Source organism: Ranitomeya imitator, chromosome 8 (genome assembly GCF_032444005.1).
Source record: "Ranitomeya imitator isolate aRanImi1 chromosome 8, aRanImi1.pri, whole genome shotgun sequence".
NCBI lineage: Eukaryota > Metazoa > Chordata > Amphibia > Anura > Dendrobatidae > Ranitomeya > Ranitomeya imitator.
In genome coordinates this window covers 71,923,966-71,948,003 of record NC_091289.1, presented here as the reverse complement: position 1 = coordinate 71,948,003, position 24,038 = coordinate 71,923,966, and the positions used below count along the sequence as shown (strand labels likewise).

At 45.4% G+C, this 24,038-nt stretch overlaps 1 protein-coding gene across 2 annotated transcripts in view; it reads left to right on the top strand.

Moving 5' to 3' along the window:
• The window catches only part of GUCY2C (guanylate cyclase 2C), an 842,638-nt gene that overhangs the window by 513,080 nt on the left and 305,520 nt on the right, over positions 1–24,038 (top strand). For both annotated transcript variants that reach the window (XM_069737068.1, XM_069737069.1), the window contains exon 18: positions 23,390–23,527. In XM_069737068.1, the coding sequence (XP_069593169.1) occupies positions 23,390–23,527 (138 nt within the window). The remainder of the gene's footprint in view (positions 1–23,389; positions 23,528–24,038) is intronic.

The following is a 24,038-nucleotide window of genomic DNA, read 5'->3' as shown; positions in this document are numbered from 1 at the left end:
CCAATTTTGAACTGCATTTAGCTTACTGTAATATTTGGGCCTACTGACTGTGTCTGCCACTCATTACAGTTATCCTCCACTGAACAAAGCAATGATGCCCGTTTAGTCCTGTTACCAATTTTGAACTGCATTTAGCCTACTTTAATATTTGGGCCTACTAACTGTGTCTGCCACTCATTACAGTTGTCCTCCACTGAACAAAGCAATGCCGCCTGTTTAGTCCTGTTACCAATTTTGAACTGCATTTAGCCTACTTTAATATTTGGGACTACTAACTGTGTCTGCCACTCATTACAGTTGTCCTCCACTGAACAAAGCAATGCCGCCTGTTTAGCCCTGTTAACAATTTTGAACTGCATTTAGCCTACTTTAGTATTTGGGCCTACCAACTGTGTATGCCACTCATTACAGTTGTCCTCCACTGAACAAAGCAATGCCGCCTGTTTGTTATGAGAGGTAATTCAGTACCACAATGGACATAGAAGTCAGAGCACATACAGTGATCTGACAATAACCCAAAAACATAGAACGAGCTCTGAGACGTGGGAACTCTGCTGACCGCAATCCCTAATCCTCTCCAACAACACTAGAGGCAGCCGTGGATTGCGCCTAACGCTCCCTATGCAACTCGGCACAGCCTGAGAAACTAGCTAGCCTGAAGATAAAAAATAAGCCTACCTTGCCTCAGAGAAATACCCCAAAGGAAAAGGCAGCCCCCACATATAATGACTGTGAGTTAAGATGAAAAGACAAACGTAGAGATGAAATAGATTTAGCAAAGTGAGGCCCGACTTACTAAACAGAGCGAGGATAGGAAAGGTAACTTTGCGGTCAACACAAAACCCTACAAACAACCACGCAAAGGGGCAAAAAGACCCTCCGTACCGAACTAACGGCATGGAGGTACACCCTCTGTGTCCCAGAGCTTCCAGCAAGCAAGAAAAAAACAAATAAGCAAGCTGGACAGAAAAAAGCAGCAAACAAAATAACAAAGCGGATCTTAGCAATGCAGAGCAGCAGGCCACAGGAACGATCCAGGAGGAAACAGGTCCAATACTAGAACATTGACTGGAGACCAGGATCAAAGCACTAGGTGGAGTTAAATAGAGCAGCACTTAACGACTTAACCACATCACCTGAGGAAGGAAACTCAGAAGCCGCAGTACCACTCTCCTCCACCAACGGAAGCTCACAGAGAGAATCAGCCGAAGTACCACTTGTGACCACAGGAGGGAGCTCTGCCACAGAATTCACAACACTGTTTAGTCCTGTTACCAATTTTAAACTGCATTTAGCCTACTTTAATATTTGGGCCTACTAACTGCGTCTGCCACTCATTACAGTTGTCCTCCACTGAACAAAGCAATGCCGCCTGTTTAGTCCTGTTACCAATTTTGAACTGCATTTAGCCTACTTTATTATTTGGGCCTATATCTGTCTTTCCTCCTCATTCTGCCCTTTGCCCAGCCACTGCTAGATGAATCTGCTGGTACATTGACCCAGACCACTACATTCCCCTTGCACTCTACACAGCCAGAATCTGACCCTGCTGAAAGTCAGGTTCCCCTTCCCGCATACTATACCACCTTACACAGGGACAAAGAGGAAGGTGCAGATTAAAGAGCAGGATCCTTCATCAGGAGGGGGGGGGCATACTCGTTGGCGACGTCACTTGCACAGGGCCCCTCATAGTACGCAAAAGTGTCTCTGCCAGTGGGAGGCGTCACCTGCCGTCAAACACACCGCCGTACTATGAGGGGCCCTGTGCCAGTGCCAACCAGTGCCCCCCCCCGCTTGCTCAGGATCACAGCACTTGCAAAGTTGAAATACGTACCTCTCCCTACTCCACCGCCGTGACGTATTCCGCGTTTCCTGGGCCCACAAAAATCTTGAGCCAGCCCTACCCCCCACAACTTTGGCCAAATGACCCCCAGTTTTCAATGCCTAACTATTATTATAAAGTATATTAAGATTGACAAGCTTAAGTAATAAGAATTGATGTTTTTGGCATTAAAATGGGCACTGTAGGTGTTTTCCTGGCCTCCACTCACTGCCGACTTTGATTCCCCATTGAGTTGCATTGGGTTTCGTGTTTCAGTCGGCTCCCGACTTTTTGCAATAATCGGCCGATTTCACCCGACCCAACTTTTGACAAAGTAGGGTTTCGCGAAACCTGACTCGATACAAAAAAAGTAAAAGTCGCTCTACTCTACTAAACACACTTTCGGACAGTCCACTTGTTGCAGGGCAGGCCATCACCTCCAAGGCATGAAGGGCAAGCTCTGGCCATGTGTCCAATTTGGAGACCTAGAAGTTAAATGAGGCAGACCCATCAGTCAGTATGTGGAGATGTTTGGACAGGCACTCTTCTACTATGTTGTTGTAATGCTGCCTCCTGCTAATACGGACTCTATCAGATGGTGGTGCCAGATGTTGTGGCATGCTCATAAAATTTTGCTACATTCCGACCATGCTAACCCTGCCTTCCGAGTTGCTGGCTGTGCCCCAGCTGAATTGATGACTTCCTCCTCTGCCTTATTTTTCCTCTGAGCCATGGCTGTTTGGTGGGAAAGCCATTAGTACTTTTTCTACCAGCGTGCACTCGTATTGATGCATTTTGCGATCCCAGTCCAGTGGCAGAAGTAATGATGGTATTTTGTCCTTGTAGCAGGGATCCAGCAGGGTAGCCAGCCAGTAATCTACACTGGTAGCAATATGGTCAACTTGGGGGTTGTTGCACAGGCACAGCAGCATGTATTTTCTCATGTGTGCCAGGCTGCTCAGAGGCATTGACAAGCTGTCCTCGGCAGGAGATGAATTGTCTAGGTCCTCTGTATCCACCCAGCCATGCTCCAGTGATGCCCAAGAGCTGCTATGAATGCCACCCAACAGTGAACGCGGTTGTTCATCCTACTCCTCCACTTCATCCTCCAAAACTGCCCCCTAAGTGTACAGGGCCGGCCCTGCTTTTCTCCCTCCTGTGCCACCACTTCATCCATCATGGCCTGAATTGTTTTTTTCCAGCAGGCATATAAGTGGTGTAGTAACTCTAATAGTGCCATTATCAGCTCTGGCCATAATGATGGAGTATTCAAAGCAGCACAAAAAGGCACACATGTCCCGCATGGAGGCAAAGTCACTGGTGGTGAAGTGTTGCTGTTCTGCAGAGGAACTCACCCACGCTTGCTGCAGCTGAAATTCCACTATTTTTTGCTGTTTGCGTGGTCTCTATAGCATCTTCAATGTGAAGTTCCACCTTGTTGGTAAGCCGCATGTCAGCCAGTGAGCAGGAAGATAGAAGTGACACTGCAGTGCAGAAAATCAAGCTGCAGCAGGGTGAGAACGGCAAAAGTGCACACACATTGCCCACCCTTTCACCAGCAGCTCCAACATTTGCAGGTAGTTTTTCAGGAAGCTGTGTGCCACCAAATTCAGCACATGCACCTGGCAAGGGATGTGCATCAAAAACTGCTAGGCTCAGAGCTGCTACGAGATTTTTCACACACCACCAGGCCAGTCTTGAGGTTCACTGGCACCAACCACTCATCTGTCTGCTGTTTGATCCCCATCCACAGCTCTTGCTCAGTGTGGGTTTTATTCCCCAAACAGAGGATTTTAAGAACAGAAAGCTGTTGTTTTCCCCTTGCTGTGCTGAAATTGCTGGTGCAGGTCTTAGTGTGACCGGATGAGGAGGCAGGGGAGGAAGCGGAGTAGGAGGAGGACTCAACTTGGACAGAGAAACATTCAGCAATCCTCGGTGGTTAGTAGTAGACGGGCTAGAATGCCTTCCGCCTGTGTCCCAGCCGCAACAACATTTTTCCAGTGTGGTGGCCGTTCATACTGGTCCACTTATCTGTGGCTATGTGGACCTTGCCACTGAAGGCATTGGGCAGTGCACACCTTATTTTGTTAGCAATATGTGTGTGCAGGGCAGGGATGGCACACCTGGCAAAGTAGTGGTGGTTGGGAAGAACGTACTGCAGGACAGCCACCGCCATAAATTTTTTAAAACTGTCCATCTCTGCCAGCCAAAATGACAGCATTTCAAAGGCCAGGATGATGGCTTGTGGGTAGCTATGGGGGTATCTCCTCTTTCTCTGGGATGGAAAGCTGAACACTTCCATAGGATGGCATGGAGATTCTAGCTGACGCTGGTGGTCATGCTGTCACATTCCTTTTTTGTGGGAGGCAGGTGGCCCTGTTGATCATGAGCGGGAGGAAGTGGCCAAGACCACAGCAGAAGAGGGAGCAAGAGGAAGCCCAGATCTGCTATACTTTTTAAGGTGTGTACTCTGCTGCATTTCATGCTTGGAATTCAGATGCCTTGTCATCCAGGTGGTGCTCAGGTTCAGAGGATTTACGAGGATTGCTAAGTGTTTCAGACTCTAATGGCACAGCATGAAAACCACATGCCACCTGTCGTCGGCACATTCCCTGAAGACATGCCACGCCATGGAGCTCTTTTGCACTGGCTTCGGTGTGCTGATTTCAGTGTCACGGTGAGCAATAGCACACTAGGCTATGGGCCACCCACTGTGTCTTTGTATCCTGCTCCCTCTTTTGCTGTGTTGCTGGGGCAACGTGGCTACCTCTTCTTCCTCCAATCTCTGCATGTCACTAGGATGGTCTCCCCTCCATGTGAGGTCTAGGACTTCATCAACCCCCACATCATCTTCCACCCATTCCTCGCCCCTGTCTTCCTTGCCTATCTGCACACTGCAGAAAGATGCTGCAGTTGGCAACTGTGTTTCATCATCCTCTGCCATGTGCTGTGGAGGTCCTCTGACTGTGTGCACTAGCCCTCCCACATACTCATCCCCTCACCTGTTGAGATAGCCCCTTCTAAGGAGAGCTAATTTCAGTAGAGATGCAAACTATCTCCAATCTGCCATTATTGGTTCAAATTAAAATGAAATAAAATAAATACGATGCATCGGAGCCAAGAAAATAACCACAGCTATTGACTGTCAGTGTACAATTCTTATCTGATTCTCAGTCAAAAGTCTTTATTACAACCACAGAGATAAGGAAAGTGGGAATGGCATCTTCCATTACCTAAGAGAGAAAATATTTAAGTTGGGAAAAACAAAATTGTAAACTATGGATCCTGTCAAAATTGCTTTCTCGCTGGTTCTAACCAGCTTACTATACTTTCAGAGATAAAGAGGAATGTTTAACACAAAGACACCTTTATATCACCTCTATAGGCCGCAGAGTACACATAGTGGCTTTTTGGCACAGTACTCCCACAGGCAGGGTTTCATGCATACATGGCAACGTTTGACATAGTACTCCCACAAGCGTGGTTGCATAGTACACATGGTGGCTTTTGGCACAGTAGTCCCACAGGCAGGGTTGCAGAGTACACACAGCAGCTTTTTGGTACAGGACTGCCACAGGCTGGGTTGCAGAGTAAACACAGCAGCTTTTTGACACAGTACTCCCACAGGCAGGAGTGCAGAGTACACACAGAGGCTTTTTGGCACAGTACTCCCACAGGTGGGGTTGCAAACTATACACAGCAGCTTTTGTCAGAGTGCACTCACAGGCGGAGTTAGGCTACGTTCACATTTGCATTGTTGGGCGTTGCGTCGGCGACGCAACGCACAACACATGCAAGACGCATGCAAAAACGCATTGTTTTGTGACGCATGCGTCCATTTTTGGCTTGATTTTGGACGCAAAAAAAATGCAACATGCAGCGTCCTCTGCGCCCTGACGCTTGCGCCAAAAATGACGCATGCATCACAAAACGCAAGACAACGCATGTCCATGCGCCCCCATGTTAAATATAGGGGCGCATGATGCATGCGTCACTATGCGTCGCCGAAACTGCGCCCGACGCAACGCAAATGTGACCGTAGCCTTACAGAGTACACACAGCTACTTTTGTCACAGTACTCCCACAGACATGGATTAAGGGGACACACAGCGGGTTTTGGCATAGTACTCCCACAGGTGGGGTTGCAGACTTCACACAGTAACTTTTGGTACAGTACTCTCACAGGCGGAGTTGCAGAGTACACACAGTAGCTTTTGGCACAGTACTACCACAGATATGGGTGCAGAATGCACACAGCAGCTTATTGCCACAGTTCTCCCACTGAGACCTGCAGAGTACACTCTGCGGCTTTTTGGCAGAGTGTGCTACCTAACACTGTCCCTCAATATGGCTGCGTACAGACCCTACACTAAACAGAGCAGAATGGCGATGGCACTTATGATCTGACATTTATACAAGCCAGGTCATGTGCTGTGCTGGTCAATCGCAGCCATGCGAGTACTTGGCATGGCTGTGATGGCTCTGGAAGATCCCACAGCCTAAAAACTTGTTGATTGGCTGCGCTGCAGCCTCTCAACAAATTTTATTAGGCATCAGAAACCGAACAAGAAACCGGACATCCTGTAAAAGTCCGTGTTCGGAGTTTGGTATCGGACACTGAGTGTACGGTATGGAACCCGAACTTTATAGTTTGGGTTTGCTCATCACTAGTCTGTATCTAAATCTCATTGAACATCTGTGGAGAGATCTTAAAATTGTTGGTGGGAGAAAGCACCCTTCAAATATGAGAGACCTAGAGCAGTTTGCAAAAGAAGAGCTGTCCAAAATTCAAATTGAGAGGTGTAAGAATCTTGTTGGTGACTATATGAAGTGGATACAGTTAGTTATTCCAAAGGGTGTGCTCCCAAATATTAAGTTGAAAAACAAGAGGGGATTATAGGGAGAGTAATGGGAAGCGTAGACTTCTGAGTGTAGTAGTTAGTTTCCCAAGGTGTGTACTCAGTGTGAATCCACTTTGTATCTCCCCCACCTCATTGTAGATTGTAAGCTCTCACGAGCAGGGTCGTCTTATTTTGCTTTAATTATTGTATTGTTAACGTTGTTACTTATGACTTTTGTGTTTGAAACTGTTAAACTGTAAAGCGCTGCGGAATATGTTGGCGCTATATAAATAAAGATTATTATTATTAATCCACTCACCTTTTTGGTGTCTTGATATACTGTGTATAGATCCAATCCTTGGATCACTCCATTCCTCTTTCCACTCAGTTTGCTGCAAAAGATCTGGGAACTGATGAGCGCACTGAACAGTGCTTTCATAGGCGATAACACTTTGTGGATGTTTTTCCCAGCAATATGCGCTCCTGAAGGATGATGATGGAACTCGATATTCTGATTCAAGGATGATTTTTATTTCAAACTAAAATACAACCGGATTCAACTTCTTAGAGTCTTCCTCAGGTATAATGTCATGCATATAAACAGATCTATCTGAACACATTTTATAGCAGACTAGCTGAAGAGCCCGGCGTTGCCTGGGCATAGTAAATATCTGTGGTTAGTTATAGCACGTCACTTCTCTTATTTTCCCATCACGCCTCTCATTTTCCCAATCACATCTTTAATTTTCCCCCTCACATCTCTCATTTTCTCCCTCACACCTCTCATTTTCTCCCTCACTCCTCTCATTCCCCCCTAACACTTGTCATTTCGACCTCACATCTGTCATTTTCCGATCACTACACTATTTTCCCTCACTCCTCTCGTTTTGCACTCACACCTTTTCATTTTCACCTCACACCTCTCATTTTCACCTCAGTATATACATGTTTGTCATCTCCCTTATATATAGTATACACCTGTATGTCATCTCCTGTATATAGTATATACCTGTGTCATCTCCCCTGTATATAGTATATACCTGCTGTGTGTCATCTCCCCTGTATATAGTATATACCTGTATGTCATCTCCTCCTATATATAGTATATACCTGTATGTCATCTCCTCCTATATATAGTATATACCTGTATGTCATCTCCTCCTATATATAGTATATACCTGTATGTCATCTCCTTCTATATATAGTATATACCTGTATGTCATCTCCTGTATATAGTATATACCTGTGTGTCATCTCCCCTGTATATAGTATATAGCTGTGTGTCATCTCCTCCTGTATATAGTATATACCTGTATGTCATCTTCTATATATAGCATATACCTGTATGTCATCTCCTCCTGTATATAGTATATACCTGTAGGTAATCTGCTCCTGTATATAGTATATACCTGTGTGTCATCTCCTCCTGTATATAGTATATACCTGTATGTCATCTCCTCCTGTATATAGTATGTACCTGTATGTCATCTCCTCCTTTATATAGTATATACCTGTGGGTCATCTCTCCTGTATATAGTATATATCTGTGTGTTATCTCCCCTGTATATAGTATATACCTGTGTGATCTCCTGTATTAGACCTCGTTAACACGTTATTTGCTCAGTATTTTTACCTCAGTATTTGTAAGATAAATTGGCAGCCTGATAAATCCCCAGCCAACAGGAAGCCCTCCCCCCGGCAGTATATATTAGCTCACACATACACATAATAGACAGGTCATGTGACTGACAGCTGCCGTATTTCCTATATGGTACATTTGTTGCTCTTGTAGTTTGTCTGCTTATTAATCAGATTTTTATTTTTGAAGGCTAATACCAGACTTGTGTGTGTTTTAGGGCGAGTTTCGTTTGTCAAGTTGTGTGTGTTGAGTTGTGTGTGGTGACATGCATGTAGCGACTTTTGTGAGATGAGTTTTGTGTGGCAACATGCGTGTAGCAACTTTTTGTGTGTCGAGTTGCATGTGACAGGTTAGTGTAGCAAGTTGTGTGCAGCAAGTTTTGCGCATGGCGAGTTTTGCGCATGGTGAGTTTTATGTCTGGTGCCTTTTGAGTATGTGCAAGTTTTGTGTGAGGCAGCTTTTGCATGTGTTGCAAATTTTGTGCATGTGGCAATTTTTCCGCATGTGCAAGTTTTGCGTGTGGCGAGTTTTCCATGAGGTGAGTTTTGCACTTGTGGCGAGTTTTGCGTGAGCCTATTTTTTGCATGTGGCGAGTTTTGCGCGTGGTGAGTTTTGAGCGGCAACTTTTGTGTTTCGACTTTTATGTGGCGAGGTTGGTGTATGTGTGGTGAAATGTGTGCTGAGGGTGGTATATGTGTTCAAGCACGTGGTAGTGTGTGGCGCATTTTGTGTGTGTGTTCATATCCCCGTGTGTGGTGAGTATCCCATGTCGGGGTCCCACCTTAGCAACTGTACGGTATATACTCTTTGGCGCCATCGCTCTCACTCTTTAAGTCCCCCTTGTTCACATCTGGCAGCTGTCAATTTGCCTCCAACACTTTTCCTTTCACTTTTCCCCATTATGTAGATAGGGGAAAAATAGTTTGGTGAATTGGAAAGCGCGGAGTTAAAATTTCACCTCACAACATAGCCTATGACGCTCTCAGGGTCCAGACGTGTGACTGTGCAAAATTTTGTAACTGTAGCTACGACGCCTCCAACACTTTTCCTTTCACTTTTTCCCCATTATGTAGATAGGGGCAAAATTGTTTAGTGAATTGGAAAGCGCGGGGTTAAAATTTCACCTCACAACGTAGCCTATGACGCTGTCGGGGTCCAGACGTGTGACTGTGCAAAATTTTGTTTCTGTAGCTGCGACGCCTCCAACACTTTTCCTTTCACTTTTTTCCCCATTATGTAGATAGGGGCAAAATTGTTTGGTGAATTGGAAAGCGCGGGGTTAAAATTTCACCTCACAATGTAGCCTATGACGCTCTCAGGGTCCAGACGTGTGACTGTGCAAAATGGCAGACGCGGTACTGATTAAGGTGCGCGTCTCTGACTGGGGAGCACACAGAGAGCTGCACGAAAAGAATGTCTGTGCCAGATCCCCCCTAGCATCACTCCCCCTTAGTGATGCATTAATTGGAAGACCCCCAGCCGGCCAGTGGGCACTAGAGGGGAGGGGTCCTACGGCCACTCCTACAGGGGTTAAATCCAGGTGTCCGGCCGAGAACTTTCTCTTTCACTCTCGGCGGACACCTGGAAGCTTTTGTCTGTCCCTGCTGTGATGTCGGACCCCCTTCTTGTTGAGGCCCTGCTGAAGAGAGCGGTGCAGGAAGGTGAGTTCTGGCTTCAGGCCGTTTTCATAGGCAGCAGGGCTCACCTCCCTGTGCCCTCTCCTGACCCCCTGCTCACTGTTCCCTTATCCGGTCCAGAAAATTTGTCCTCCCTCACGCCTGCGTCTCCGGGTCCCCCCCCCCCCTAGGCCTAGGTCACCCCCGCTGCGTGCCAGCCCGCCGGCTCCCGACGGGTTGGAGGTCGGAGCTGGACAGAGCCATGTGCGAAGGCTCTCTGCTGCCGGCTGTTCTCCCTCACCCCTCCGCCATCGTGCCCAGCTCACCTCCAATACCTTCGGGAGCACCAGCACCCTGCGGTCCGTCGTTTGGTCCGGCCCCGATCGCTGGGCAGGGGCCCCTCTCTGCGCCGCTGTCAGTGCCGGGCCCCTCGGCTGTAGATGGTCTGGGGGCCTCTCGAGGGCGGCGGGGTAGAGCCGGGCGTCGCACCCGTCGGAGGGTGGCCGGCATCTCCTCGCCGGCTCTGGTCCGGACTCCGGTGGGGGCAGAGGGCGGCGATGGGCAGCCGGCGCCGGTGGCACCGTGCCGGCTGTTCGGGGCTTCATCGGGCGGCGCCCGGCGGCGGGCGGTGTCGCCCCCTTCCCCGGCCGCTCCGGAGAGGCCGGTGGTGGCGCCGGGTGGCAGGCGATCCGCCCGCTTACCCCGCGCCCCGGAGCGGCTCCAGGTCGGGGAGGGGAGGGCCTCGCCGCCTCGCAGCTGCGGGCGTCTTCCGGAGGCCTCGGACACCGCTCGGAGTGCTGGGAGGCTCCGCCCAGCCACTTCCGGTCCCCGCCCAGCCACTTCCGGTCACCGCAGATGAGCGCTGAACACAGCGCTGGCCAGTCCTCGGTTGCCTTCCCTGCGGGCACATATACGCCGCCCGCAGGGGGTAACCTGGGGGCTGGTTTTAATCCCTCACTTTCCCCACAGTGCGCTGATCGGTCGAAATCGACCGATCAGCGTGCTGATTTGTCACCTGGTCTGACCTCCAGCCTACCCCCGGCAGACGCAGCCCTGATGCCTGTACGGGGGTATCAGGGGTCAGGCCGGAGAGGTCACAGGGCGGCTGAAGAGCGCGTTGTTCGGTCCCATGGGACCGAGCAAGGCGCTCAACAGCCGCGCAGCGGGAATCACGGCGACATCGCAGTAAACGCACCAAGCACAGACACATCCACACCTCCCCCCACTGCCCAAAACCTAAATAAAAATTATCCGGTAACCGCCGCCCCGTCAAATCCCAGCAATGGGGAGGAATATGGTTACCTACTGACGCCCCCCCTTCCGATTAGCGTTACAGGACCAGCTACGGCCAATTATCCCCCTCTGTCTACTGATAGAATCCCCCCCATTGCACCGCATAATAACGGCGGATAACTCCCGTCGCCGTTCCCGCCACTCCTCTAAACGCCCCTCCTGTCACCGTCGCAGACGCAGCTCCCATAGGAGCCGCCGCAGATCCCGGGCCACAGGATGGCTGTCATCAGCAACATCCGAGGGGTCCGAGGTGTCGCTAAGTCTGGATAAGAGTCATCGTGCACGTGGCAAGTCCTCTAAATCGTGAGCACCCTCTAGGGCTTTCAGCCGGGGAGAACAATCCCCCGCGGCTTCCAGCCACAACAACCACCACGCAGCGGGAGCCAGAGTTTCCCCGTCCTGCGACATCACCCTGTCAACATCTGCGGGGGTTCCTCCAGGATCGGTGTACACTCGTCCAGAATCACGCAGCGGTGAGTGTTCCAAGGGTAGCGAACCAGCCAGGGAAGAACAATCCCCCGCGGCTTCCAGCCACGACAACTGCAATGCAGTCGCTGAAGACAGAGCCATTAATCCGCCACTATGTGGTAGTAATCGGGCTCCAACGCACGATATTCAGTGCATCGGCCAGCACATCGGCCAATCCCTCGCTGTAGCGGGAGCCAGAGTTTCCCCGTCCTGCGACATCCCCCCGTCAACATCTGCGGGGGTTCCTCCAGGATCGGTGTACACTCGTCCAGAATCACGCAGCGGTGAGTGTTCCAATGGTAGCGAACCAGCCAGGGAAGAACAATCCCCCGCGGCTTCCAGCCACGACAACTGCAATGCAGTCGCTGAAGACAGAGCCATTAATCCGCCACTATGTGGTAGTAATTGGGCTCCAACGCATGATACTCAGTGCATCGGCCAGCACATCGGCCAATCCCTCGCGGTAGCGGGAGCCAGAGTTTCCCCGTCCTGCGACATCCCCCCGTCAACATCTGCGGGGGTTCCTCCAGGATCGGTGTACACTCGTCCAGAGTCACACAGCGGTGAGTGTGCCAAGGGTAACGAGGAAATCTTACGTTACAGGGTTAACATAAAGGAAATGGAGCTAACTTCAGCGGTAAAGGAGTTGAGCCTACAACTATCACATCCAAACGGATAAGTGGTGAACAAAGATCTGGATCAAAAATAGCTTTAACTATAGATCAGGAAACTAGACAGAAAATCAGGAGCAACGATTATATTGACATATGGTCGCTGTTATCAGCGGACCAACAAACGGTGGATAAAGCTAACGATAGGGTTTTCAATAGGGGGAGATCAAAAATCGGATTAACCATGAATAATTGGCTCCAGGCCTTCGTAGTATTGGGCTGTATTATGGGTGGCCCCCTGGCTAAAGCTTTACCCCAATAAGGAAGCGGCTCAGCAACTGTAATCAGGCTTCTCCGACGGGTTCTTTATTCCCTTTAGGCTAACAAGAACGCCAACCCTATCCGATAACCTAAAATCGGCTCGCGAATTCCCAAAATTCTTAGACAAAAATTGGGAAGGAGGTAGAATTGGGTAGAATAGCAGGCCCCTTTAAGTCGCTCCCCTTCAAAAACATTAAAATTTCTCCGTTAGGCATCATACCAAAAAAGGAACCCGGTAAATACCGTTTAATCCATCATTTATCTCACCCAAAGGGCGATTCGGTTAACGATGCTATTTCCCCAGAAAAAGCTTCTGTCTCGTATGTGTCTTTCGATACAGCGGTAGAACTAGTCCGGGCAGCCGGACCAGGCGCCCTGCTAGCCAAATACGACATTGAATCGGCATTCCGTTTGCTACCCATGCACCCCGAATGTTTCCACCTTCTGGGCTGCAAAGTGGACCAACACTATTACTTCGACATGTGCCTCCCGATGGGATGTTCCATCTCATGTCACTATTTCGAGCTGTTCAGCACCTTCCTAGATTGGGTAGTTCAGTACGAAACGGGCAGTAAATCCCTAATTCACTACCTCGACGATTTCCGGTTCGTCGGCCCCAGTGATTTTAATCTCTGCTCCGACTTACAAGAAAAATTCAAATCTATCTCACTCAAATTCGGCGTGCCATTGTCACCAAAAAAAAAACAAAAACGGGGGGACCATGTAATGTATTGCCCTTCTTGGGCATCGAAATAGATACCAACATGATGGTGTTCCGCTTACCAGAGGATAGAATACAAAAAACCCAACAAATGTCGAAAGGCTTCCGCGAAGTTAAGAAGGTAACCCTACAGCAAATGCAGGCGTTATCGGGTTTACTGACGTTCGCCTGCCGCGTAATGCCGGCCGGCAGAGCATTCTCACGCAGACTATCTTTGGCAACAAAAGGCGCTTCTCAGCACGGCCATAGAATTAGGCTCACTCGTTCGCTAAAAGCAGATCTGCTGGTATGGCAGACGTTCCTACAATCGTACAACGGTCACACGTACGTCATGGTTAGAGAGATCACAAGCAAAGAATTAGGGCTGACATTAGGGTGGAACAAAACAGAGGGTTTTGCAACAATCTATAAAAAACAATGGTGCCAATCTGGTTGGCCAGAGAATTGGACGACAACAAAGTGGGGGCAAGACCCGGCCCTATGGGAATTGTTTGCGGTAGTAGCAGCAGTGGAGATATGGGCCGATCCGTTGAGAAACATGAACATTCGTTTCCAATCTAAAAATACAAAAACAGCGAAGAGTTTAAATCACATGTCTTCTTCATCCTTGCCCATACTCGCTCTCTTGCGCCGGCTAGCGATGATATGCCTTGAAAACAATATTTGGTGTAGAGCCACCGTGGTGGCGGAAGTAGATGATAATATCATTAACCCATTGTTGTTTTCCAATTGGCAGGCTTTCAGAATCCAGCAGCCCAACGCGCAACCCCTGGGTATCCTGTGTCCACTGTCCCTGTGGGATACAGTGGCCAATCATTGATGCCCTTAATCCGGGCCTAGCAGGTGTATGGTAAGGCTTGGGAGGAGTGGCGCTCACTAATTCAGCCAGTTCAGCTGATGGCTGAGTGGTTAAGCTCTCACTGAAGAGTGGGAAACATGGTTTCTATCCCCAGTAAAAGTAAATTTCTTCTTTATTTATTGGTAGGCCAGTCGACGAATGCGACGGAGCACGAAGCGCGGTTACAAGCGAATTTTTATTACGGAAATTATCGGGGCTAGCATTTTTCTTTCAACTATTGGGATGGGTAGACGTAACTAAGTCCTTCTGCATAAGACAAGCCATAAAAGGTGGGAAAAGGCTTCAGCCAAGCCAGGAATGTCGCCGCCCCATTTCACTGAGACTATTGCAGGAACTGATTGCTGCGTCGGAAGGAGGCCTAATTAATGAGGGCATAGTTATATGCAGCGACGCCCTGCGCATATATGCAGCGACGCCCTGCGCATCAGGGTTCGAAAGTCCAAATGCTATCCCACCGGTAGGGGCACATGGGTCCTAGTTAACTCTACAGATGGCCCAGCTTGTCCGCTAAAAATGGTTAGAAGATACGCCGGGATAAGACACGCTGGTAGATTTTTTCTTCACTCATAAAGACATGTCCCCTCTGACCAAGTACCAATTCCAGGCAATGTTCAAGCTATGCTTGGGAAAAACCGGCGCTAATCCAAAGGAGTACGGAACACATTCGTTCCGCATAGGGGCGGCCACAGCGGCAGCTAAGGCAGGAGTGTCAGAGGCCGAGGCGCAGAGAAGGGGTCGCTGGAAGTCCGCATGCTTCGTCAGATACATAAGACCCGACTTGCTTAATTAACATGTGTTGTCTCTTACAGGGGTTGAAGTTTGGGTTGTAGGAGATTCCTACGTTTACTGGGCCAAGGAGAGGGCCAAACTGCGGCCAGGAGGAACAAATCTTTACCTCCCGGGCATAAAAGTTAAATGGAGGGGTGTCAGAGGCCTCCAGTGGAAACAGGTGTTCAAGGAGATGGTTGGCATAGCAAGGAGGGCGGAAAGCCCTGTGGTAATGGTGGTACACGCGGGTGGCAATGACCTTGGCAAACAAAAGGTGGCCGAATTGAACAAATGGTTGACAACGGATATGGATACAAACGGTGGCCGAATTGTACAAATGGGTGACAACGGATATGGATTGGTTCAGCTGTCTTTACAGGAACATGATCCTGGTGTGGTCGGATATAACACCACGGGCCGTCTGGCGAAGAGCAAGAGATAAAAGAGCCATAGAACGGACAAGGGGTAAATTCAATGCTCGGATTGGAAAATATGTGAGAGGAAGAGGCGGTATCGTGATCCGTCACCTCCCGTTACAAGGGGATAACACGCCACAACTAAGACCGGACGGAGTTCACCTAACGGACATTGGCCTCGATATTTTTCTGTCTGGTTTACAGGATGGGGTTGAACAGGCCCTAACATCGAGGGGTGGGGTCGGAGTCCCGCGTAGATAATACACGGGATCCTCCGTGGCGGAAAAAGCGGAGGAGGGCAAAGGTCGTAACCGCTCGTTGGGCCAATTCCCCTGTCGATCACGGACAGGAGCTCGGCGCGAGCAGCTCGTTACGATATGTAATTGCCCTTTCTCCGATTATTTAATTAATAAACTGTGACCGACCTGTTCAACCCACCTAGGACTGTGTGTGTTTCATTACGGGATTGATGGGAGGGGGGAAGGCACTGGTTACGACACCCAGGTCTCCACAGTCTGGCAGACGCGGTACTGATTAAGGTGCGCGTCTCTGACTGGGGAGCACACAGAGAGCTGCACGAAAAGAATGTCTGTGCCAGATCCCCCCTAGCATCACTCCCCCTTAGTGATGCATTAATTGGAAGACCCCCAGCCGGCCAGTGGGCACTAGAGGGGAGGGGTCCTACGGCCACTCCTACAGGGGTTAAATCCAGGTGTCCGGCCGAGAACTTTCTCTTTCACTCTCGGCGGACACCTGGAAGCTTTTGTCCCACCCACCCTCCCTTTTAAAGGCTAATTATGATACTAACCCGCAGGAGAATGTAAATGTGTGAATTATGTTGTAAGTTTAAAAAAAAAAAAAAAAAAATTTATTACGTATGTTGATAGAACTAACCCTGGTAACCTTTATTAAGTCACAGCGGAAAAAGCGGAGGAGGGCAAAGGTCGTAACCGCTCGTTGGGCCAATTCCCCTGTCGATCACGGACAGGAGCTCGGCGCGAGCCGCTCGTTACGATATGTAATTGCCCTTTCTCCGATTATTTAATTAATAAACTGTGACCGACCTGTTCAACCCACCTAGGACTGTGTGTGTTTCATTACGGGATTGATGGGAGGGGGGAAGGCACTGGTTACGACACCCAGGTCTCCACAGTCTTTTGTTTCTGTAGCTGCGACGCCTCCAACACTTTTCCTTTCACTTTTTTCCCCATTATGTAAATAGGGGCAAAATTGTTTGGTGAATTGGAACGCGCGGGGTTAAAATTTCGCCTCACAATGTAGCCTATGATGCTCTCGGGGTCCAGACGTGTGACTGTGCAAAATTTTGTGGCTGTAGCTGCGACGGTGCAGATGCCAATCCCGGACATACACACACACATACACACACACACACACACACATTCAGCTTTATATAGTAGATATCCCTGCATGTCAATTTGGGTGGGGGCTGTCTGACACACCCAGGTACTCAGATATGCAAGAATTTGCACTCTGAGGAATCCAACAAAATTCATATAACAAATACATTTTATACTTTTCTTCTTTTCCCACACAAGGAAGAAAAAAAAGTGTTAAAAAAAAAAAAAAAAAATTCCACACTAAAATTTTTTTTTTTTTTTACAAATTACTCACTAAAATTATTTTTTCTTTTCTAAGAGCACTATAAATATAATTATACTATATAAAAAAATTCTGTTAAAATGTTATTAAACATACTGAAGTGTGATTTCATACTAAAATGTAAAATCCTACAATTATATACATTATAACAAAAAAAAAACTTGCTTTTTTCATATTGGGACTATTTCCATATGTCAAATACAAATTTTCGAAATTTCATTCATATTAAAACTGAAAAAACTAATATGCAATCTTGTACCTGTCAATTTATTTGCTTTGCAGCTTTGCACATCATATACCTTCTATAACATCATTTAATCCATCTGGATATAATGTACCCAGACGGAAGATCCAATATGATTCTTTCCAGTTTAACTTTTGTACCCTATTAGTACAATTCACAGGTATTTGCTCCAACGGGGTTACAGAAATATTGAATGTTTTGTTATGCTTCAAACATAGATGCCGGGATAAGCTCTGTTTTAAAAAGCCATTTTTTGTATTGTGTCTGTGGCCATTCATACGGGATCGTAAGGACTGAATAGTCCGACCCACGTATTGCAGGCCACAGGTACAGGTAATAACATATATCACAAAATCACTATCACACGTAAGTTTTTGTGTGATCGCTATGGTTTCACCCGTACTATACGACGTGATGTGATGAGTCATATGGGTGATAATTTTGCAGGTACAACATTTTCGGGAACCACATCGATAAATACCCGGTTTGGAAGCATCCGTTTTGTTTTTCCTAATTTTTTCTTTTCTCTTTATACATTCACATTCCTCATCTTTGGTCATTCTGAGATTACTAGGGGCAATTATACCCTTCACTGTTTGGCCCCTACGAAAAGTAATATTGGGTTTGTCTGGTAAAAGTTTCTTCAAAAATGTATCTTTTTTCGATAAGTACCAATATTTATTTAAAATGTTTCTTATCTCTGTATTACTACTATTAAAAGCAGTGATAAAATTATACTGCCACGCATCTTTTTTTCTATCCTTATTCTTATTTTTGTTTTTATTAATCTGCTCGGGTTTTTCTCCTCCTTCCTTAGTTATCCCCTCTTCCACTTCCTTATTTTCATTATTCTCTCTGGATAAGCACTCCTGCTGAGTTCTTTCTAGATTGGTTTTATATGCTGCCATAATTAATCGCTTTGGATATTTCTTATCCGTAAACCTATCGATCAAAATTTTCGATTGTTCCACGTAATCTTTCTTATTTGTATTATTTCTCCTGATTCAACGGAATTGGCTATAAGGAATGTTTTGCTTCCATTTTTGGTGGTGTGCGCTCCGATAATCGAGGAAACCATTGGTGTCAGTTTTCTTGAAGTAAGTTCTAGTGCAAATTTTTTTGTTTTTATGACATATTTCTAGATCAAGAAAATTTATTTTGTCTTTATTAACCTCTGTGGAAAAAGTGATACCCCAGTCATTCCTGTTTAATGCCACAATAAATTTTTGAGCTTCAACTGCAGTGCCTTTCCAAAATATAATTAAATCGTCAATGAAGCGTCGATAATATAATATATTGTTACAATAAGGTGGCTGACATAAGGGGGATGAGGACTCGAAGCACCCCATGAAAAGATTCGTGAAACTTGGGGCTACCCGAGTCCCCATCGCGGTGCCAAGCCGCTGTGTATACATTTGCCCCTGGAAAGTAAAAAGATTGTGTTCCAATATGAATTTTAGACCCATTATTAAAAATTGTCTCTGATGTTCTGGCATATCAATTACTTCATTCAAATAATGTGAAACTGAATTTATTCCCAATCTATGATCAATATTGGAGTAAAGAGCGTGTACGTCTAAACTTATGAACATGTAATCTTCTTCCCAAACAAAATTTTCACATTCTTTTATTAATTGGCTGGAGTCTAGGAGAAAAGAAGGTAGTTTTCTAACTAGATCCTGCAGGTACAGATCAATGTAGTGAGACAGCTGACTAGTTAGTGAGCCTATCCCTGAAATGATCGGTCGTCCGGGAGGTTTCACAGGATTTTTATGCACCTTGGGGAGATGATAAAATAGGGCTGTATTTGGATTTTTGTTGGTCAGGAACCGTTTTTCCTTTTTATTTAGGATGTTTTGATTAAAGGCAGTGTCTATCAACCTATGATATTCTTCAAAATGTCTTTTGGAAGGGTCAACATCTAACTTTTTATAGTATTTTACAGATGACAATTTTTTCATTGTTCTTTGTGATTCGAGGGGCAGATAAAGGAGGGGGTATTGTCATTCAGGACCGAGAGGACTATTTGGAGGAAGCATATAATATATTATCAGATGTAAAATACTATAAAAAGTTAGATGTTGACCCTTCCAAAAGACATATCGAAGAATATAATTTTATCACTGCTTTTAATAGTAGTAATACAGAGATAAGAAACATTTTAAATAAATATTGGTACTTATCGAAAAAAGATACATTTTTGAAGAAACTTTTACCAGACAAACCCAATATTACTTTTTGTAGGGGCCAAACAGTGAAGAGTATAATTGCCCCTAGTAATCTCAGAATGACCAAAGATGAGGAATGTGAATGTATAAAGAGAAAAGAAAAAATTAGGATAAACAAAACGGATGCTTCCAAACCGGGTATTTATCGATGTGGTTCCCGAAAATGTTGTACCTGCAAAATTATCACCCATATGACTCATCACATCACGTCATATAGTACGGGTGAAACCATAGCGATCACACAAAAACTTACGTGTGATAGTGATTTTGTGATATATGTTATTACCTGTACCTGTGGCCTGCAATACGTGGGTCGGACTATTCAGTCCTTACGATCCCGTATGAATGGCCACAGACACAATACAAAAAATGGCTTTTTAAAACAGAGCTTATCCCGGCATCTATGTTTGAAGCATAACAAAACATTCAATATTTCTGTAACCCCGTTGGAGCAAATACCTGTGAATTGTACTAATAGGGTACAAAAGTTAAACTGGAAAGAATCATATTGGATCTTCCGTCTGGGTACATTATACCCAGATGGATTAAATGATGTTATAGAAGGTATATGATGTGCAAAGCTGCAAAGCAAATAAATTGACAGGTACAAGATTGCATATTAGTTTTTTCAGTTTTTTTTTTTTTGTTATAATGTATATAATTGTAGGATTTTACATTTTAGTATGAAATCACACTTCAGTATGTTTAATAACATTTTAACAGAAATTTTTTATATAGTGTAATTATATTTATAGTGCTCTTAGAAAAGAAAAAATAATTTTAGTGAATAATTTGTAAAAAAAAAAAAATTTTAGTGTGGAATTTTTTTTTAACACTTTTTTTTCTTCCTTGTGTGGGAAAAGAAGAAAAGTATAAAATGTATTTGTTATATGAATTTTGTTGGATTCCTCAGAGTGCAAATTCTTGCATATCTGAGTACCTGGGTGTGTCAGACAGCCCCCATCCAAATTGACATGCAGGGATATCTGCTATAAAATGTGTTCAGAACGCCCTGACACGGTGGGTGAGGGATATGTACACCTGGTGGCCCTAAAAGAACCCACGGCTACTGGCTGTGAGGAGCACAAACCGTGATTGATTGCTTGTATCCTGTATGTCGTGTCTTGTGCCAGCACTGTGATGGGGTATTGAGTCTACTGCCTATGTGTAGCAGGCAGGGGGATAGGAGGTTGTCTATGATACGGTGAGCGCAAAGTTGCTCCTAGAGTCTCGGGTGCGGAGCATGGCATGATGGAATCACGGGTGGTCGAACCACGTAGTGCAAACAACGGTAGAAACCTCTTTGAACCCTAGCATTGTGCACAAGGTCTGAGATAGAAATCCCAGTTACAGAGGACGGTCAGTTTTTGTGTTTGTCCGTCTGTCTGGTTATGTGTGTCTGAGAAGTGTTGTCCCTCTTCCAGAATTAGCTGTCCTGTCTGTGACCGCACGTGAGGAACGGCGAGATTAGTGTTGGTGCTGGGGAGCGCAATTTTGTGTGGTACCAGGTAACTCGGCAATGGCTGAGGGGAGACACAGCGTCCAGAAAACACGTCTCATTCTCTGTGCGCTTCATAGATTTGGGCTGGGACTTCTGGTCACCGGATAACACTCAGTCTTTTTGTTTGTCTAAAGCCAGCAGAAAATTGAGACGTTTTTGCAGTTCCGTAAAAGAGGAGGGAATGTGATGATGGCAGATAAGACTGCTGTAGGATAGTGTTTGCCAGAGGGGGGAAAAAGTGTATATATAGAATATGAGGTGATTTGATGAAAATATGTGTAAGAAAGGCAGATTACAGTAGTTAGAATGGCAGGGAGTTATTAAAGACAAGAAAGGAAGTTGGAAGATGAGGAATTGCTGCAAGTAACTTTAGCATGGTGCAGAACAACAGAAAATTTATCTAAGGAAAGTTGGGTGACTGACTTAATGTGGGTTTTTTTTTCTGGAAATGTATTGAAGTAAAAGAGAGGATCTTTAAATGATGCTGGCTTGTTATATTAGGCTGAGATATTATGGAAAAACCTGTGTAATTAGAGGTGATGTGCAGGAAGAAAAACATGGTGATAAGTTTTAGTATAAGAAAGTATGAAACAAGATGGTGCTGAATGCCATGCTGCTCCCAGTCTGTCTCCACCCCTTACATTGTGTATGTAGGAACTAGAATTTAGTTTGGGTGGAGACCTGTCCTGTATGTGGTGCCCCCTGTTGGCACATAGGAACTATTAAACCTATTTCTAAGCTAGGATTGTATCCTTTGTTATGCCCCCCTCCCACCATTCATGTGCATAGTGTGCCTTTTGTCCAGTGCCCCAAATGCTACGCCCCCATAAGTCTTGTCCATGCCCTCAATGAATATTATGCCTGCACTGGATGGCACGAGCACCCCCTTTAGGCCCTGCCCTCTAGTTCTTTTCCTGATAAAATCCAAATGGATGCATCAGTTACTAATATGTCTGTCTTTTGCTGCCATCTGAGACTCACTAGGACAATTATTCAGCCATGGTGGGCAGCCCACCTCAACCCCCTGCTGTTCTCTTGTAGTTGTAGTGCTTATCTGGGTTATAGTCACCAGACCTTACAACCAGACTAGGGGATCAGTTATGGTGAAGCCCCAGGAGAGTGTATGGCGTCCCTGGGATCCTAGTGAAATGTTGGCCATAATGAGTAGAATGAATAATAATAATTTTATTTAAATGAAAAACCCTGGCATATTTCCCATGTCATTTGTTACAGAGGATAATGAAAAAAAAAAAAAACAAGAAAAGAAAAGAAAAAATAGTAATGCTTTCCGCTGTTGCTGGTGAAATTTAGAGGAACAGATTAGCCTCCAGAAAGTAATTCTTCATGATATCTAACAGGATTCTACTGAATCAGGAGAAAATATTATACCAGGCTCTGGCAAAGTTAAAGGTTTAAAGTCTGTGATTATAGAGCCACTAATAATGTCCCACTCAGAGTATTAAAGTCATATTCAACACCGGAGCTCCTGCAACCCTCAACCTACTGTCTCCTTCCCCATAATCCTGTAGAATGTAAGCCCGCAAGGGCAGGGTCCTCGCCCCTCTGTATCAGTCCGTCATTGTTAGTTTGTTTACTGTATGTGATATTTGTAACTTGTATGTAACCCCTTCTCATGTACAGCACCATGGAATCAATGGTGCTATATAAATAATAATAATCTGTTTATATGCATGACATTATACCTGAGGAAGACTCTAAGAAGTTGAAACCGGTTGTATTTTAGTTTGAAATAAAAATCATCCTTGAATCAGAATATCGAGTTCCATCATCATCCTTCAGGAGCGCATATTGCTGGGAAAAACATTAAGTTGAGGGTGCCCACAATTTTATCCAGCCCAGTTTTGGGGTTTTGTGCAAAATTATGTCCAATTTCCCTTTCTTGAGTCAATCTCTCCCCTTTTTATATAGTTTCAGGTATGATTGTCATATTGCCTTGTTACTTTCCACAGCTGACTTGGAACGAACATCACATGCTTGAAACAAAGATGTTTACCCACGATTTTGGAAAGGTGCCAACAATTTTGTCCAGTCCATTTTGGAAGTTTTATATGAAATCATGTCCAATTAGTTTTTTCCCTCTATTGTTGGTGGTTTTCAAATACACACGAAGGAAATAAACATGTGTGTAGCAAAACATGTGTAATTGCAATAATTTTCTGGGAGAAATACTTCATTTTCTGGAACTATTTCAAGGGTGCCAACACTTTCGACCATGACTGTATTTCCCTTAGACTTTAACAAGCATGTGATCTATTTGCAAAAAAAAAAAATGAATGGAGCACATATTCAAAAATCAGATATGTATATGGGAACCTAGCTGTACAGAAATTTAGACCAAAAAATACATGATGATTGGTTCTGATGGTAGATTTTAGTTTAATTCATTATTACTCATTAAAGATTTGTGGATGGCTCCTGAACACATACGCCAAAATGGGGTTTCTCAGAAAGGTGATGTCTATAGCTACGGAATTATTGCACAAGAAATTATCCTGAGGAAAGAAACATTTTACACGGAACAATGCCATGAGCACAAAGGTAAAATCATTTTTTCAATATATGAACAACATTAATGTTTAAAAAGAATTATCTATTGAAAAAAGATTGGGCCTGATTCATCAAGAGCGGCATAAACGATGTGTTGTAGTCAGACCCTCCTGAATCATTAAAAGGTACATGTCTCTTATTGAATCAGATGCATCTGACAAGTGGTGAGTTCCTTTTTGTGCAGATACTGGAGTAAGATTTCTGAGACAAGGCATCCCATAGCTCATCGTTAATTAGGCAAGGTATGATGCCATGCCCCTGTTCTGCCCAACTCCATCCCCAGCCCAACCCATTTTGTCTGAGCTGCGTGAAACCAATGTTAAAATGCCAAAAGTCTAAACATTTTGTGCAACTCCACAATAATTTTGCTACACTTCTCCAAGCAATTTACACTAGAATTCTGGCATAATCACTTTGATGAATCAGGGCCTTTGTTTTTCGTAATGTAAAAATATTACATATTTAAGAACAAAATGAGGTAATGATAAGTATTAATCTTGTT